The sequence below is a fragment of the Centrocercus urophasianus genome, unplaced genomic scaffold (assembly GCF_019232065.1).
Source record: "Centrocercus urophasianus isolate 14NV4802_14NV808 unplaced genomic scaffold, USGS_Curo_1.0 seq_32, whole genome shotgun sequence".
Taxonomy (NCBI): domain Eukaryota; kingdom Metazoa; phylum Chordata; class Aves; order Galliformes; family Phasianidae; genus Centrocercus; species Centrocercus urophasianus.
The window spans coordinates 698,590-713,196 of NW_024884889.1; the positions used below are offsets into that span (position 1 = coordinate 698,590).

Consider the following 14,607-nt stretch of genomic DNA (forward strand, 5'->3'; position numbering starts at 1 on the left):
ATGGGAAAATCTCAAAGGGGCTCGTCATTGTCTTTGCTATGTAAATGAAGTGCTGAACTCAAATCGGGCTGCAGGCAGCCCAAGGGTTACATGCCCGACTAACAGTGATGGTCTTTCAAGAGAATTAACTTCTTAGTGCCAAAAATAAAATAGCAGGAAGACCATTGGGCAGCTGTAGCAGCAAAATGTTTGTATTCCTTCTTGAAGAAATCTGACAGGTCTTTGGTATTCTAGTTCTCCAAAAAAAATTAAAAATAAAATTTACTTATTGCTTCTGTAAAGTGAAAATCAATCTTAAAAGCTTGAGAAGGTGTCATGTGACATCATGGTGAAATCAGAATGATACTTAAGCTTGTAAACACTCAGTATTTATCATTTCAGAAGGAAACTGAAATGAATTTCCAATGCCTGTTAAGGCTGGGGAATCCTTTGGAAAAATCACTGTATGGCTCCAAAATCGGGCTTGAAAAGAATGTAGCAAACATTTCAGTGTTGAAGAACGGGGGAGGATAGAGATAGCTACAAAAGGATCACAGATGTTTTTTCTTAAAAAAAAAAAAAAAACTTAAAAATAGGATTGCTGTAAACAAACATCAAAGCTGGGTTTTTATGGGCAGCTTCATCTGGTGAGAGGTTGAAATGAAATTCTTTTTTTCCTCCAAATTGCATCAGTATTTAATCAAGCAAATAGCTGCAGAAGATAAAGAACAGGCTTTGTAAGCCCATCATTCATTCAGCAAAGGGAAACCTATGGCTTTTTCATGGAATGATTCTCATATCTGTGACATTCTCTTGGTTTTTATTTTTTTTTTATGGCTATTTTGACTATGGAAGCTAAAAGAGAAAACTAGACTCTGCTTCAAATTTCAGATGTATGGTAGCTAATTACAGTACGCGTAAACTTAATGAAGAAGTGTCATTAGCTATAAAATATATTTACTCTAGAGTTTCCCTGGTATGAGATGGAGAGGCCAAGCTGCTGAGGGCTGTTGCCAACTGGATCACTCAGGCTGTGATTTTGTTAATTACTGTGTTTTCTATTTACATACCTACAAAGCAGAGATGATAAAATTTGTCTGTCCCCTAATTGCCCTGAGCTTTTAGCAAATATTTGTTGGCTACCCGTAGACTTTCAGGAGATGAATAATTACATTTCCACATCTTGTTAAATACTTTGCAGAATTCTACCTCTTCTGGCTTCAAACAGCTTCCTCCTTCAATCTTTAAAACACCTCATTAGAACAGTCAAAGCTTACGACTCACAGGTTTATGTGATGATAGCACATAGATCTCATGTTAAGCTTCGTTCCATCTTCTCCATTTAAGCTTATCCTTGTGCTTTGTTCCTTGTCACCTGTTGGCAATTTAAGGTGAACTTGACGTACTGAAGAGTATTAAATTGCTCCCGCTTGAATAAATGGGAGCTTGGCCATTGGTTCCTCCAGAAATGGGCTCAGGACCTTGATTAGGCTGGCTCAAGAGATAGGACTTCAAGCACTTGTGAATGTCGTCCTCTGGTTCTCTGCAGCATGCCTGCTGCTGTCTCTTCAGCTGGCAATTGAAACTGTTTGGTACATTACAATGATCGTCACATCAACTTGCTGGAAACAAAACCAGTAACTGCAACAGGATTGACCAAACGACTCCCAGAGCTGGTGATGTCACCATTATAACACACTGTAATGCCAGAAAGGAGCTTACAGAGGTGACCAGAACTCTTGTTTTTTTTTCAGGGACCACGGATACAATAAATAGTACAGTATTTTTAGCTGCAAACTAAAATGATGCAGTTCTGTGAAATTTAGCTCTAAGTGCTTATTCCCGCGCTCTTAAACCTTACTGAATGAACAGATGAGGACGAAAAAGTGCAACCTGTAGCATCACATCCTGCTGTCCCGTCGTGAATGACCAACCAACTCAGTACAAAATGCAGTCGTTTTTGTCTCTTCCACCTTGAATCTACCAGATTACTTTAAAGCAGCTTACAACGGCTTGTTCTGACCCTTCTAAGGCCAACTACCACAGTTCTAATACCTCGGCTCTGTTTCCAGTCTGGTTCATAGTTGAGTGGTATGAAGAGCAGTCCGAAGACAAACTGCAAATAAATGCCTCTGTCCACTGAGCGGTGACCTTGCTAAATTACAGCAGGTATCCTGAACATCTGTGCCGCGGCCTTCTCTTACTGCAGAATGATAGGAACATGCATTAACTCTGGAGGATTGATCTCAAAAAACTGGCACAGAAAGGGCACTTCAATGAGAAAATTAATAATTCTTTACTCTGATTATGATGATTAATTCTGTTACGTCAGCAGCCTTTGGCAGAGCCAATGACAGCAACAGATTTCATATGGGGAAAAAACCTAATTCCAGAGCCAAGAACATTAAAATGGAATTTTGTGCAGTTAAGCAATGATATTAACAAATTGCACACAAGCAGCTATAATTTAAATACATTCAGAAAGGCACGCTTGTTTCTTGGTCCTATATAAGACATTGCAGTGACATAAGATTATTTCGTATTTGATATATTAGCCAAGCTAAAAAGTGATTGTTTCTGGAACTGACCACTGGCAGATGGACTCAACTGTGGAAGTTTTTGGACTACATGAAGCTGATCTCAAACTCTATCAAAGGTGCCAGTTTTACAAACTGCTAAGTGCTGCTGGACTAGCAAGCGTCCTGTTTCCATCTCTTCAACTTTGGTTATGCAGCCAAGACTAATCAAGCCCCCTGTCAGGTACGGAATACGAGACGGGCAGGTCTTTGCTAGTATATAAACCTAGCTGTCATTTTTCTGAAGAGGAGCTGGCTTTTAGGCACTGTATTTGTTTCCTCTCAGCTTCTGAAGACAAGCACTTAAAAAGCAGTGATCTGTTGCTCCCTCCCTAAAGCAGTTTGTATTCTTTCAGTTGTCATAAACAAGTTGCCTTGTTTGTCAGTTTGTTTTTCTTTCGAATGCACTCCAACTCACGTCTTTTATGTATTCAGTGTGAGGGCCAGATTCCTCAGTACTGCTTTGTTAGGAAACTCATTTGGCAATTGTAACATTAAAAATTATCCTCAGTAGGATATGCTCTATCAAGCCATGACCTTAGCTGTTTGAGTGAGAAACAACAGAGAAAGTACAAGAGTAGATCATTCTGTTGTTGGTTCAGATGTTTGACAGATTGCAAGGACTAGTTCCTTTGCTCTCAAGCATGGCATTTAGGAAACTGGAGTAATGCTTTAGATAGCTGCCTTTTTATCTTCTTGATCTGTCTGCTGTTCAAGTCACTATCTTCTCAGTGTTCCCCTGCAGGAGGAAACTAAAAGTGAGTACGCTGCCTTAGAAATTAGAATCATTTTAAACACTTGTGCAAGCATTGCCACCTCAGCTCAGGCATGCCGATGACTTGTCTTGTACATCTGCACAGAACCACAGACACTTGTGTTTTCAGCTTATCAATTCATACATGGGGTTTGTTTCCCATTTCTTTCATACTATATGCAAGAAAGTGAGCTGAATGCTACGCACGGAATAAAGCAGTCTCCTTTTGGTCTAATGAGAAATTGTGCAGACTTTAGTGGCACCAAAACTCGTGTTGAAGAAAAACTTTTGATTATCTGGGGAGCGCTTGTAATGATTTCAAATTAACCCCATTGATTTCTTTCTTGTACTAAAAACTACCAGAAAGATCATGTTCAAGTAACTAGAGAAGCACACTGATTTGCCTTACCTACATAAACTACAAAGTTATTTTAAATTTCAGCTTACGCTTTGTGTACAACCTGCTTTCCAACTATTTAGAGACATCAATATTTAAAGACAACTCATTTGAGAATGCAGTTGACTTTTATTGCGCTGGCCCCCAGAAATGCAGTCTGCAGCCCAACAATACATGGATTTTACGAAGTTAGTTAACAAGTACTGTAAAAATAACTTAATTTCTGATGCATAAATGGAAACAAGGCGTTAAACCGTTACACTCAGTAACTGAAAGACAACACCACTTCAGGTGGTCAGGGGAATAAAAATATTCCCCCAACATTTTCTCCCCCAAGTTCAAAACCCAATAATGGTTTATATCAACAAATCTCACCTACAGTTACTATAGATGTCCCAGACTTTATGGTCAACCTCTGATATGTTAAGTACCTGATAGAATTATCCTACTGGCATGTATACAACTCAGCAATGATGCACCTGCTCGGTGCAACTTCTCCAAAGGCTCTAGCTCACTAGCATACTCAAATTAATCTTCAGGTTCTTCATAATGTGCATACCCACTAGCATAAGTCCTCCCTAAACTCAAATTGCCAAATACATCTGTGGTCTCTGTATCAGAATCCTTCCCTCCTCCATCATCATCTTCATCGTCATCTTCCGCTTCATCTTCGTTGTATTCATCATCACGATCACCTGCATCTCCAGCCTTGCTGGAGGAGAGGTTCTTCCAGTAGGCATCATAACCAGAAGCTCCATCTGCATCTTCACCTCCAGTCTGGCGGCCAAACTTCAAGGAGCGCGCTGTAGGCAGAGAGAAAAACCATCATGCTCTCACCCGTCAACAGCAATGTGAGCAGATATCTGACATTTCTTTTCCATCTTTGTTCACTACTCAACCTTTTTCTAAATCTGACATTTTCAGATTAAATCTGTGCTCCAACAAAACCTTTCCACTACAAGCAGTCTCTTCCTGTGCAGCCATGTTTGCACAATCAGTAACTGTTTCCAGAGTATGATAAAGGTTTTAGGATGCCTTCAGTACTCTAGCCAAGAAAAGTTGTAATTGGATGTGCTCTGCAGACATGGCAAATATTCTGATTTATTAAAGTGCAGTTAAGAGGTAGATACAATGTATGTCACCAAATGACACTTATGTATTCATCAGCCATTTTTTGGTAGATGAAATAAAGGTCTAAGCGAGGAATGTAATTCTTCCACAATGAAATCTCAAACTAAAGCTTTGACTGTGTCAAAATCCATTAATGATTAACAGATTCTGATGCTCGCTTCTAGAACTATGAAATACAGTGTTTCCCCAAGAAGAGATGCAATCAAAGCTTTGTAAAACAGATGAAGATAACTATGTTCTCTCATTGTTCCCATACAGAGAAGTAATCACTGGTGGTGCCTGTACAGTTTGTTAGGTAGGAAAGCAGGCTTACTTGACATGCTCAGATCCTTCGTCTGCTGAGTTTCATGGCCACACTTAGGGCAAGGAGGTTCTTTTCCCTTTTCCTGCTTAAAAACTTTACTTCGCACGTGATCATCACAAAAACAAGCCTGCAGGGTGAAAAGACAATGAAAAGGCTACATATTTTAATCACAGAAGCACACAGTTCAGCAAGAAGCCAGAGAAAATGTGTCCAACAGCAGCAGGATTTTCTGGATGGGATTAACTTTATCGAGCTCTTATCTGCAGCGGAACGGGAAATCTGCACGCCATCTACAAAGTTGAACTATCATGTTAAATGTAGTTTCAGGGTTATCTCAGGAGAAGACTGCATACAGGTGCTGATAAACAGATAGAAAAAGTAACATATTCAAGGACTGGATTACAGTGCTGCCCACAAGGGCTCTGGCAAACTTTGGTTTAACTTGGCAAGCTTAAATAACATACAATTGGAGGTGTATGTCAGAATGTAACTATGCAGTGACCTGAAGGCAAGAATTAGAGACTGGAATCTCATGTCTTGAGCACTAGGATGCTGGTGAAGACACATGGAGAAATGAATAATTTGAAAGATAAAATTGCTGTGATGGAGAATGAAGGGGAAAAAAAAAAATGGAGGGCAAGAAAAACAAGAGCAGGCAACAAACCAGCACCTGGGGAAATCTGGGCAATGCTGATGGTGAATCAGGTGGAACATCTTATGCAACATGATTTCTGACTGTGTAAAAACAAAAGTCTGTTTTTTAACAAATTAGTCTGTGCATGTGTAAAATTGGAGATAATTTTTTTAACCATGCTGACGTGTTTTCTGGCTGGATCATCGCGTGACTGTTTGAAAGAATTGAATTGTATTGCCTTTATGCTAGATCAAAACACATTCCAAAGACTTGGATTTGAAAAGGTCCTAATATGGTACAGCCCCGATTTAAACACAGAGCCAGACAAATAACAAATGACTTCACCTGGCATGAGGGTGCACAACTGGCTTGTGGTAACAGGCAAATATAAGTAACAGCCCTTTTGACCTGCGTAAATCTACCCCCAAGCTTCAGAAATGAATATCAAAAGTATCATGTTTTTTTAAAATCATGCAGAGGAAGACATGACCGTGGTACCATCCCTGAAGGTTGAGGAGAACAAGTCTAAAACTGTTGCTACTTGAAGTCATCTTTACCTTACAACGCAGGCACGAATGCTGCCCAAGCCTGTTACAGGAAACACCTGTTGGTGGAAAAAAAATATGTAAAACTCATCACTTGCAAACTGTAGATCTGTGATTTTATTTTTTTTTTTTTAACACCTTTTAGAAAGAAGTATGTAATAATATAAAAATTCAAGGTATTTATTTTTAATACCTCTTGGAAACCTGAATCGTTCATTTTACCATCCAGTATACGTATTTTCAACTCTATCTGACTAGGTTTTTTGAATTCAAGTCTTCCTGTAGTAAAGCAATTGGACACAAAAACTGTAAGTTGAAAAAGGGAGAAAGTGTAGTTGTTTCTTGATTTTTACAATACTAGAAAACAGAAGTTCCAGAATCAGCTTGGTATAAAGGGATTTTCCTTCTTTTTCTCATCCCTCAATGTCAGAAGAAGGAGCACTAGCATTTACGAAGCCATTTAAACAATGCCACAGCAGATTTTATCTCATTCAAGTAAGATTTGAGGACACATTGAGCTTACAAACCCCAAACATAGGTGTTTCATATATTCCATCTCATCCTCAAGTAATGTATTTTATTGCATATAAATTAGTACAGATAGGTTTCCATATGAAAGAATTGCAGCTGCCACGTGAGCTGTAAGGAGCAGCAGAATCAGTGCTTTCAAAACCTAACCTGTCTTGAAGCCTCAAACTGATTTCTTTACTCCACTAGAGGGAGCACAGTGAAGCCATCCACACAGGGACTGGTAGCAGCATGAAGTCACTGTGAACAGTTACTCTTCAAAAGCGCTATTTTGTCTTAAATCTCCGTGCAAGTACTTTCTCCATCTTGACTTTCACTTAAGATAATGAATCCTTTGTATATGAAATAATTAGTATTGTGAGTTCTCCACGTGAACAGGACAGCAGTGGGAATCAGCATTCTGTGTTTCAAGACAGAATTGGAACACGCTAATGCATGTTTATTTAAACATTTCTAGAGCATCTGTGCTTTAACAAAACCTTCTTGACGTTGGAAAGTAGTTGAGCTTTTTTTCACAGCTAGAATGGGATTTAGATTACAAATGTATGGCCACAGTTAAAAGTTCATGTATTCTATTGAAGTTCAGGTTTTTAATTCTGGCTCTATACCAGGATTGCAGGCGCTTTTCTCCAGCAGTGGCAAAAGGCATCACCTACCTGGAAAAGGCATTGCAGAGTATTGCAGAACACAGAGGAAGCAATCTCAGTCTGCCTTGTTTTTAAGAGACTACAAACAGCTAACTTACATTTAAATGTCTCTGCTTCCAAAACTTGGCAGCTGGCTTGATGTTCAAACTGATCGTCTTCACAGAGGAAATTGTGGCAAAAAGAGCAGGCAAACATTCTGCCTCCTGGAAGATGTACCAAGGCAAAATAATCAGTAACAGGCATAGGCACCAAGTTCTGCTCCGCAAACAATTTAGGCAGTTACGTGTTGTTGTTTTTTTTTAACTGAAGACCAGTTCTGCCCTCTGTCTAACTCTCTAAGAGAAAGTTCTAAATTGGACACTAGTATCCGCTATTATTCTGAAAAATACCACGTTTCCTACAGGACAAGATAGCATAAATATAGAACAAGTACTACTAGCAGTTTTTTTTCAATTTGACTATGGCATTTTAGTGTTGTTTAAGTTGTATCAGATCTTCCCTCATCCAGTGCTGTTCTTTCCCACCCCTTCACTTCTGATGCACGCTGAAATTATATCGAAAGGATTCCACAAATGGTAATCAGTATGGTTTGCCAGGCAACGGGGACCCAAACACCCAAACTAGTGCAGATGAAAGGGGTGAGAATGGCAGAAAATTGCATGCTGACCATCAGATGCGGTACTTAATTATGTGAAGCATTCGGCTGATGGGACAATTAATTATATTTACGTCCCTGAGTTAAGCAGCACGTGTTCTTGGGCACATTTACATTCCCCACTTCATAAGATCTGTTATTAAAATGGGGAGAAAGTCTTGCTTTGACCAAACATACTAATCTTGAAGATAGAAAATGTTATGCTAAGCATACAGGTACAATAACTTATAAAACATGAGAGGAAAAGCACAATTCAGATTTTTTTCCTTAACTGTGAGCAACCTACCGTGATCCCAGACGCTTCTTTCACACTCGATGCATTCTGCATCTGCAAGAGGGCAGATGCATGCATGTGTGCTGAGACACTTCCTCCCGTGGCACACCCAAGCTTCACAGAAATCACAGATTGCCCCCTGCAATTACAGAAAGACAGCAGCCTGGAACTCGTACAGTGTCCAGAGAGACGTATTTCAAAACCCTGAATGCACCTCTCCGTCCTTTCTCTCAGTGGATTTATTCCAGGTGAACAAGACAGTACAAAACAACCAGTATCCAATCAAGCCATTGCAGGATTCTTTTTTATTTATTTTTAAAATTCAATGCTCATTTTTGCAGGATTAAAGAAAATGAAAAATAACCACTTCCCCTCCTTTTCTGTTTTTACCTTTTAAAATATGTATCTTAACTTTTATGCATGGAAGTTGTCTTCTAGCTAAAGCCTGAACTTTATAAATGATAGTCATTTTCTGGCAAAAATGCAATTTGAAGAAAAAAGGCTGTAAATTCTCACAGCTGAAATACTCATTCAGATGTTAAACCATGTTATATTAGAGCATCAGGGCCACAGACAGCAAAGACCAAATAACTCCTAAGAAATATAACTAATGCATTTTCATTTTAGTTAAAGTGCAAGATCAGAAGATCAACTACGTAATTATAGCATTTAAGAAGCCTCCTCAGCCCTAGGCAACAAACTACCAGCCAGGGTTTGCAGGAACTCAATCCAAAAAGGAAGAATTGAAATTTTCAGTAATGTAATGGGACGATGAGAGAAAAGCCTTAGTGTCCCATGTGCTATCGCTGTGTAAACCTGTTTTCCCTTGGTTGAGAAAGATGGGCACAGAAGAATGTCGTACTTATAAAAGCTGTCATTTTGTATACATACCACCATTGCCAGTCCAGTACTGTACACACCAGCATGCTTTATGACACAATCTGATGACTTCATCATGCATTTGGTTTTTCCTGAACAAAAGAAAAGTAACAAGCAACCAGAAAGAAAACATATACAAACTTTTATAAGTGCTCATATAAAAACAGAGATTGAAGCAAACGTACTTAGTCATATACCTGGTTAAAAAATAATGCAAACAAATGTTTGCAACTTGTTAACCTCCCCCGTATTTTTCTTAGATCAAATGGATTATAGTCTGTTTTCAGCACAGGTGCTGAGATTGAGGTAGTGAGTTGTCTTGCTGTATAGTTTGAAGCAGTCTAAATAGATTGACGAGGATTTCAAATGTCAAAACAAGGTAATTAAGATGTAAGTCAAGGAACAAAGGAACAACATCTCAAAGTTGTATTTAACACTGCTGCTAGTCCCACCACAAAAGTAGCATGGCTGAGGACCTCCGAAAAAAAAGACATGTACTTGATGATTTAATTACTTACATACTTAGATGATTAAGCTTGTAATGTGTTCTGTTTGTTTTTCAAAACAAATTAGAGATGGCAAAATAATTCTCTTTAAATGCAGGGCTTGTACAGGAGTAAAAGCCACAGTCTGCACTTCGAAGTCTGCTCTGACACAGGCAAGCAACTAGGCTGATAGCTTTCCCCTAAAGTAGGTAGCTTTACCAAGAAGCTGCTTACTTGGTATGTAGATATGTAAGCAAAAATACTTAGCTAGCCTAGGTCATTGCACTGGGATTTTATCACTGGTTTATGCTGACCCACCACAGATCCCTTTGGTGTCTCAATTATTGCCTCCTTAGGGGCGATGTTCCCTGCAAACCTATTCAAGAGTTCATAAAAATAAATTCTGTTCTGCAAATGCAACTGAATGCCAGTATGCACCATCAGCAGGAGGGTTTTGATATAATCAGACACCCAATGGCACCGAGGAGTGACCGCTGGTGGTCTGAGCTGGGCAGTGTAATGTGGTGGGGATATTACTGGCTCTGGAGCACAGCGATGCAGCCACTGTGCTCCCATCCTGCAGGGACTACTCTGGGAAAGATGACATTGGTTTATGGGGCCTGTCACCTACACTTGATTAAGCACCAAAGAGTTCTAATGGTCTTTGTCTTGGCAAACCTTGGGGGACTCAGCATCATTTTGTGGCGATTAGGAATGCTTTTCTTTCAGAAACATACTGCAGATTAAGATAAATTGAGCACAAGGAGTCAACTTTGGACTGTAAAACAGATTAAATGTTTTTAGTACTTCACAGCACAATGACAGAAGGAAGACCTATGAAGGATGACGCAGTGCCACTGCACACAGTCAGCCTGGCTTCCAAAACTGCTCAGTACTGCAGGTCCCAACAAAAGCACTGCAAGCTGCAGGTGTCAGCAGCTCTGAGTGTCAGACTACAGAAGGGCCAAATTGCTTAATGAAAAATGGAAAATCTGTGATGATATGTTGAAACAGTAAAACAAAAGACTTGAAAATACAAAATGATTATTAACCTCACTTTCAAGCAAGTTGCATAAATGGGTGCTATAGCCTGATTCAGAACCCAGTTATATCACTAAGTGTCCTTCTCATCTGATTTCCAAGCATCAGCCCTCTTGACACCAGCAGCTTATTATGTTACACAAGTATGTTGCTTTAATCGATACTAAAGCAATCAGCAATTATATCATCCCCAAAATGCAGTATTTATTGTGTCCTTTGGGCAGTCAGCTCTTTATAAGCTTTGTTGTCACTAGGAAACAGCACCCCCACATAAATCTAGGGAAACAGTCATGTTCTCAGTCCCAATAGGCAATAAGTAAAATTATTCTAAATATCAAATATTGAAAACAAACCTATGGCCCAGACTTGCAAACCCTGGAGGGTCATAGGTATGTTCATTAGTTTGTGTGATTGAGCAAGAACATTCCCTTAAGGAGGATATTCAAAACAGATTTAAAAGAACCTGCTCTAAAAATTGGAAAAGTATTTCACGACAAAGGAACCTTAACTGCAGAGGGTTTAAAGACACAAAAGAAACAGAGGATAGCCTTTGTTATTTCCACTTACCACACTGTGCACAAATGGGTAATTTTTGAACAGAGTTGCAGAAGTAGCAAAAAGCTCTATTCTTCTGTCGTCTAGGCACATGGAGAGGGGGGGGGAAATAAAATGTTAAAACAAGACCTGTAAAATGTTTGAAACTAACTAATGTTAAACTGCTAGCCTTTAGAAGGAGAAAAATGCTCACCTTTGGCACTTGTCACATTCCTAAAGAAAAGAAATAAAATACTGGTAATTATTTTTATTCCACGTAGAACACATAAAACTCAGAACTGAGTTCTGATTAGGAACCAAATTTTTCATGCAAGTACTACTGCCTCTGATACAAGTGTATTCTTAAATGTAAAGACTATTGTTCTAGTGGTACTATACATAGTTGATGTACTATCACTCGTCTTACATAATTTAAAATCAAGTACTGTAATGCAAAATATTTTAGTTTATTTTACCATTGAGGCATTACAAGGATGTTTGGCTAAATCTATGTTGGCTCTTGAAGCCCTTATCTGCTTCTCACGTTCTCGACGGTTCTCAGCTTTCTTACGAGCACCAGTCTTCTTTTTAGGCATTTTTCACTGTCTGTGGGACAGAAAAAGGTATGTAATGAATGCATGCAATAAAACTACACATGTAAGTGCAGGGACACACATGACATAGCCAGCACTAAAACCGGATCTTGGAGTTCCCATCTGTTGAATGTTTCATTTCCATTCATTTTTTTTCCTGAAAGATTTTCCAATGTGGACAAAGGCTCCTGTCTCCTATGAAGGATCCTGTGATGACCTATCCTGTGACTGTGTGATCTGGAAAGGATTTTGCTTTCCCAGACTCAGTGTTTAACTGTCTTTGAAGTGTTTTGCCTTTGAAATAATGTGTTTTGTAGGACTTTTTGTGATGGTCCTATCCTTTTAGACTGCCTTATTGCCTGTTTAATAACAACAATTCTCAGCTCATTTTCACTTCTCTTCTCAAGCTCTCTATTTGAACTAAAAAACATTCTTCAGGTTAGTGAGTCATGGCTTGCTGCAAAAATGCAAAGGGCACACTCTGTGAAAGCTTAGAAAGCAATATGTTACTATTCTAGTTTTAAGAGCGATGACAACGGAATGTCTCAGCCACTAATTTCTCGTTCTAGCACACTAGTAATAATGAAGAGATGAGCATTTCTCTAAAGATGTCACTGATTCTCAAGAAGAGTTTATGCTAATTTGATTATTATCATGTGTGCAAGAACTTCTTTACAGTGAGGTGACGGAGCACTGGAACAGGCTGCTCAGGGAGGTGGTGGAGTCTCCTTCTCTGGAGACGTTCAAGACCTGCCTGGATGCCTACCTGTGCGACCTGCTGTAGGGAACCTGCTTTGGCAGGGGGGTTGGACTCGATGATCTCTGGAGGTCCCTTCCAACCCCTACAATTCTGTGATTCTGGTAATGATATTTATCATTATCATTATAATAATTATCCATTATTATCCTGACTTCATGAAATGGACGATTGAGAGATCAAATGTGTAGTCTGACATTAGAATTTCTCTTGTTGATGCTGGCACTCAGGCATCCTTCGTCAGCCTCAATCTTCAGCGTCACTTATGCTGATGTAACTGTTGTTGGTGTCACATTCTGAACCAGGTATAGAGTAAACACAAAAATGTGAATCAAATGAAAACAAATGTTCCCCCAAAGTCAAGATGTGTACAGCTGATAGGGCAAGGCAATGAAAGGGGCAGCAGGGTTATCTGCTTAGCAAGCATTGAAATAAAGCAGCTCAGGAAGAGGCAAGGACCTCTCCACTGACATACAAACATGCAAAGAAAAAAGCAGCACCGCCTGATTAAACCTGTTTGTAAAAGACACTCCCAAGTCTATGGCAGATGCATTTCTTTGTGCTGTAGCTACCAAACCACCATGCTTACAGGTGATGTGAAAATTCAGCCATCCTAAGTGTTTAGCTCCACATCTGATACTTCAGTATAGCGTGTGTTTTGAAAACCTGGCTTCTCTAGCAAGATGCCCCAACACAGCTTGTGTTGCACAACAGAGCCACAATTCCTGCTCTTCCCAGCTTCGTCCCTAACATCAAGTTGATGCATAGGCGTGCATGGTGGTAGCTGCAAGGACAGCTGCAGCATCAATAGACAGTGAACTGTAGCAGCTTGAACTTTAAAAGAAGAATTAGCATCCCTTTTCAAAAGGCCTTAGCTTTCCCGAACAAACATACTGTCCTGACCAGATATTACAATTTGATTTTGATGGCATGCATAAATCAGCTTGCTCGCTCTGCAGCATTCTGCACCACGCTGAAGTGTCTCATTATGCAGTCCAAGCTGTCTTGCTAAGCTGCCTGCTGGCCAGTGTCATGATTCTGAAGCATGACATTTCTGACACTGGAAGCACAAAGTGAGACTGCGCGTTAATTTTCAAACTGCTCAAATGCTGATTTAACAACAGAATCTAACAGTATCTGTACGTTGGCAGTGACAGCCACACTGCTACCCTGCTCCTTTGCATCTACAGGACGTGGCAGGTCCGTGCCTGCTTCCCTTCCCCAGCCCAGGGAGGTACGATCCTGCTGAGCTCCTGACCTCTCCGCACTTCTGCATCAGAGCTTTTCTCCGCGCGCAGCTTTCTACTCTAAACCAAACACACAAGTCTGTTCGTTTTCCAGCTGTTCCACCCGAGGCCCCCAAACGCGAGGCGCTCGGCATTCACGGCATTCACGGCGTTCACCTTCCGTGCCGGCCCGCCGCCTCCCGCCGCCTCGCCGACCCCAGCGCCGCCTCGCGCACCTCGCTCCGACGGCGGCGCGGAAGCCGGAAGCGGTGCGCTGCTCGCACGGTCCCGCGCGGCGAGGCGGGAAGGTTCCGTCCCGAAAGCTGTGGCGCGCTGCTCGCCTCCCTCCCTCGCTGGCTGCAGGGATTTGCTGCCCGCTTTTTCTGTGCGTAAATGAGACTTTGGTTACGAATCGAAGAAATTGATACGTAGCAACTCGACAGCAAAGTTTTGTTGCTGTTAAGTCAGGTGTTGTTTATTAGCAGCGCCGGGAAGCGCTGGGGATATTTCCACTGATGTTTCCAAAGGGGATATGATTCAGACTGCGTTGTATTTCCACACAGAACACGTTCATCAGTTACCCGCGAGATAATTAACATATGCATTCCTGTAACTTCTATTCCACGGTCTCTTCTGCAGTCTAGCATCCTTCTAGCACTGTAACAGTC

General features: G+C 40.4%; 1 protein-coding gene across 2 annotated transcripts; it reads right to left on the bottom strand.

The window, feature by feature from the left end:
* Window positions 1–3,815: 3,815 nt before the first annotated feature.
* On the bottom strand, window positions 3,816–14,163 carry ZNF330 (zinc finger protein 330). Of its 2 annotated transcripts, none has more exons than XM_042829807.1 (10): window positions 14,117–14,163; window positions 11,840–11,969; window positions 11,578–11,597; window positions 11,397–11,467; window positions 9,316–9,395; window positions 8,437–8,563; window positions 7,594–7,698; window positions 6,333–6,379; window positions 5,151–5,268; window positions 3,816–4,509 (listed from the first exon to the last, which is right to left on the bottom strand). In XM_042829807.1, exons 2-10 carry the CDS (start codon window positions 11,957–11,959, stop codon window positions 4,235–4,237), a joined length of 963 nt encoding a protein of 320 aa, XP_042685741.1. In that variant the 5' UTR covers window positions 11,960–11,969; window positions 14,117–14,163; the 3' UTR covers window positions 3,816–4,234. The 2 variants fall into 2 exon arrangements, with proteins under 2 accessions (XP_042685741.1, XP_042685742.1); XM_042829808.1 differs by lacking the exon at window positions 14,117–14,163 and adding an exon at window positions 13,972–14,109.
* Window positions 14,164–14,607: the final 444 nt, after the last annotated feature.

Excerpts from the sequence above, each read along its gene's own strand:
- ZNF330 (XM_042829807.1), bottom strand. The coding sequence starts at position 11,959 with ATGCCTAAAAAGAAGACTGGTGCTCGTAAGAAAGCTGAGAACCGTCGA. Across the intron at positions 11,468-11,577 it reads GAATGTGACAAGTGCCAAAG|ACGACAGAAGAATAGAGCTT; the intron begins GTGAGCATTTTT and ends CCATGTGCCTAG. Across the intron at positions 6,380-7,593 it reads GGAAGCAGAGACATTTAAAT|GTGTTTCCTGTAACAGGCTT; the intron begins GTAAGTTAGCTG and ends TTCCACCAACAG.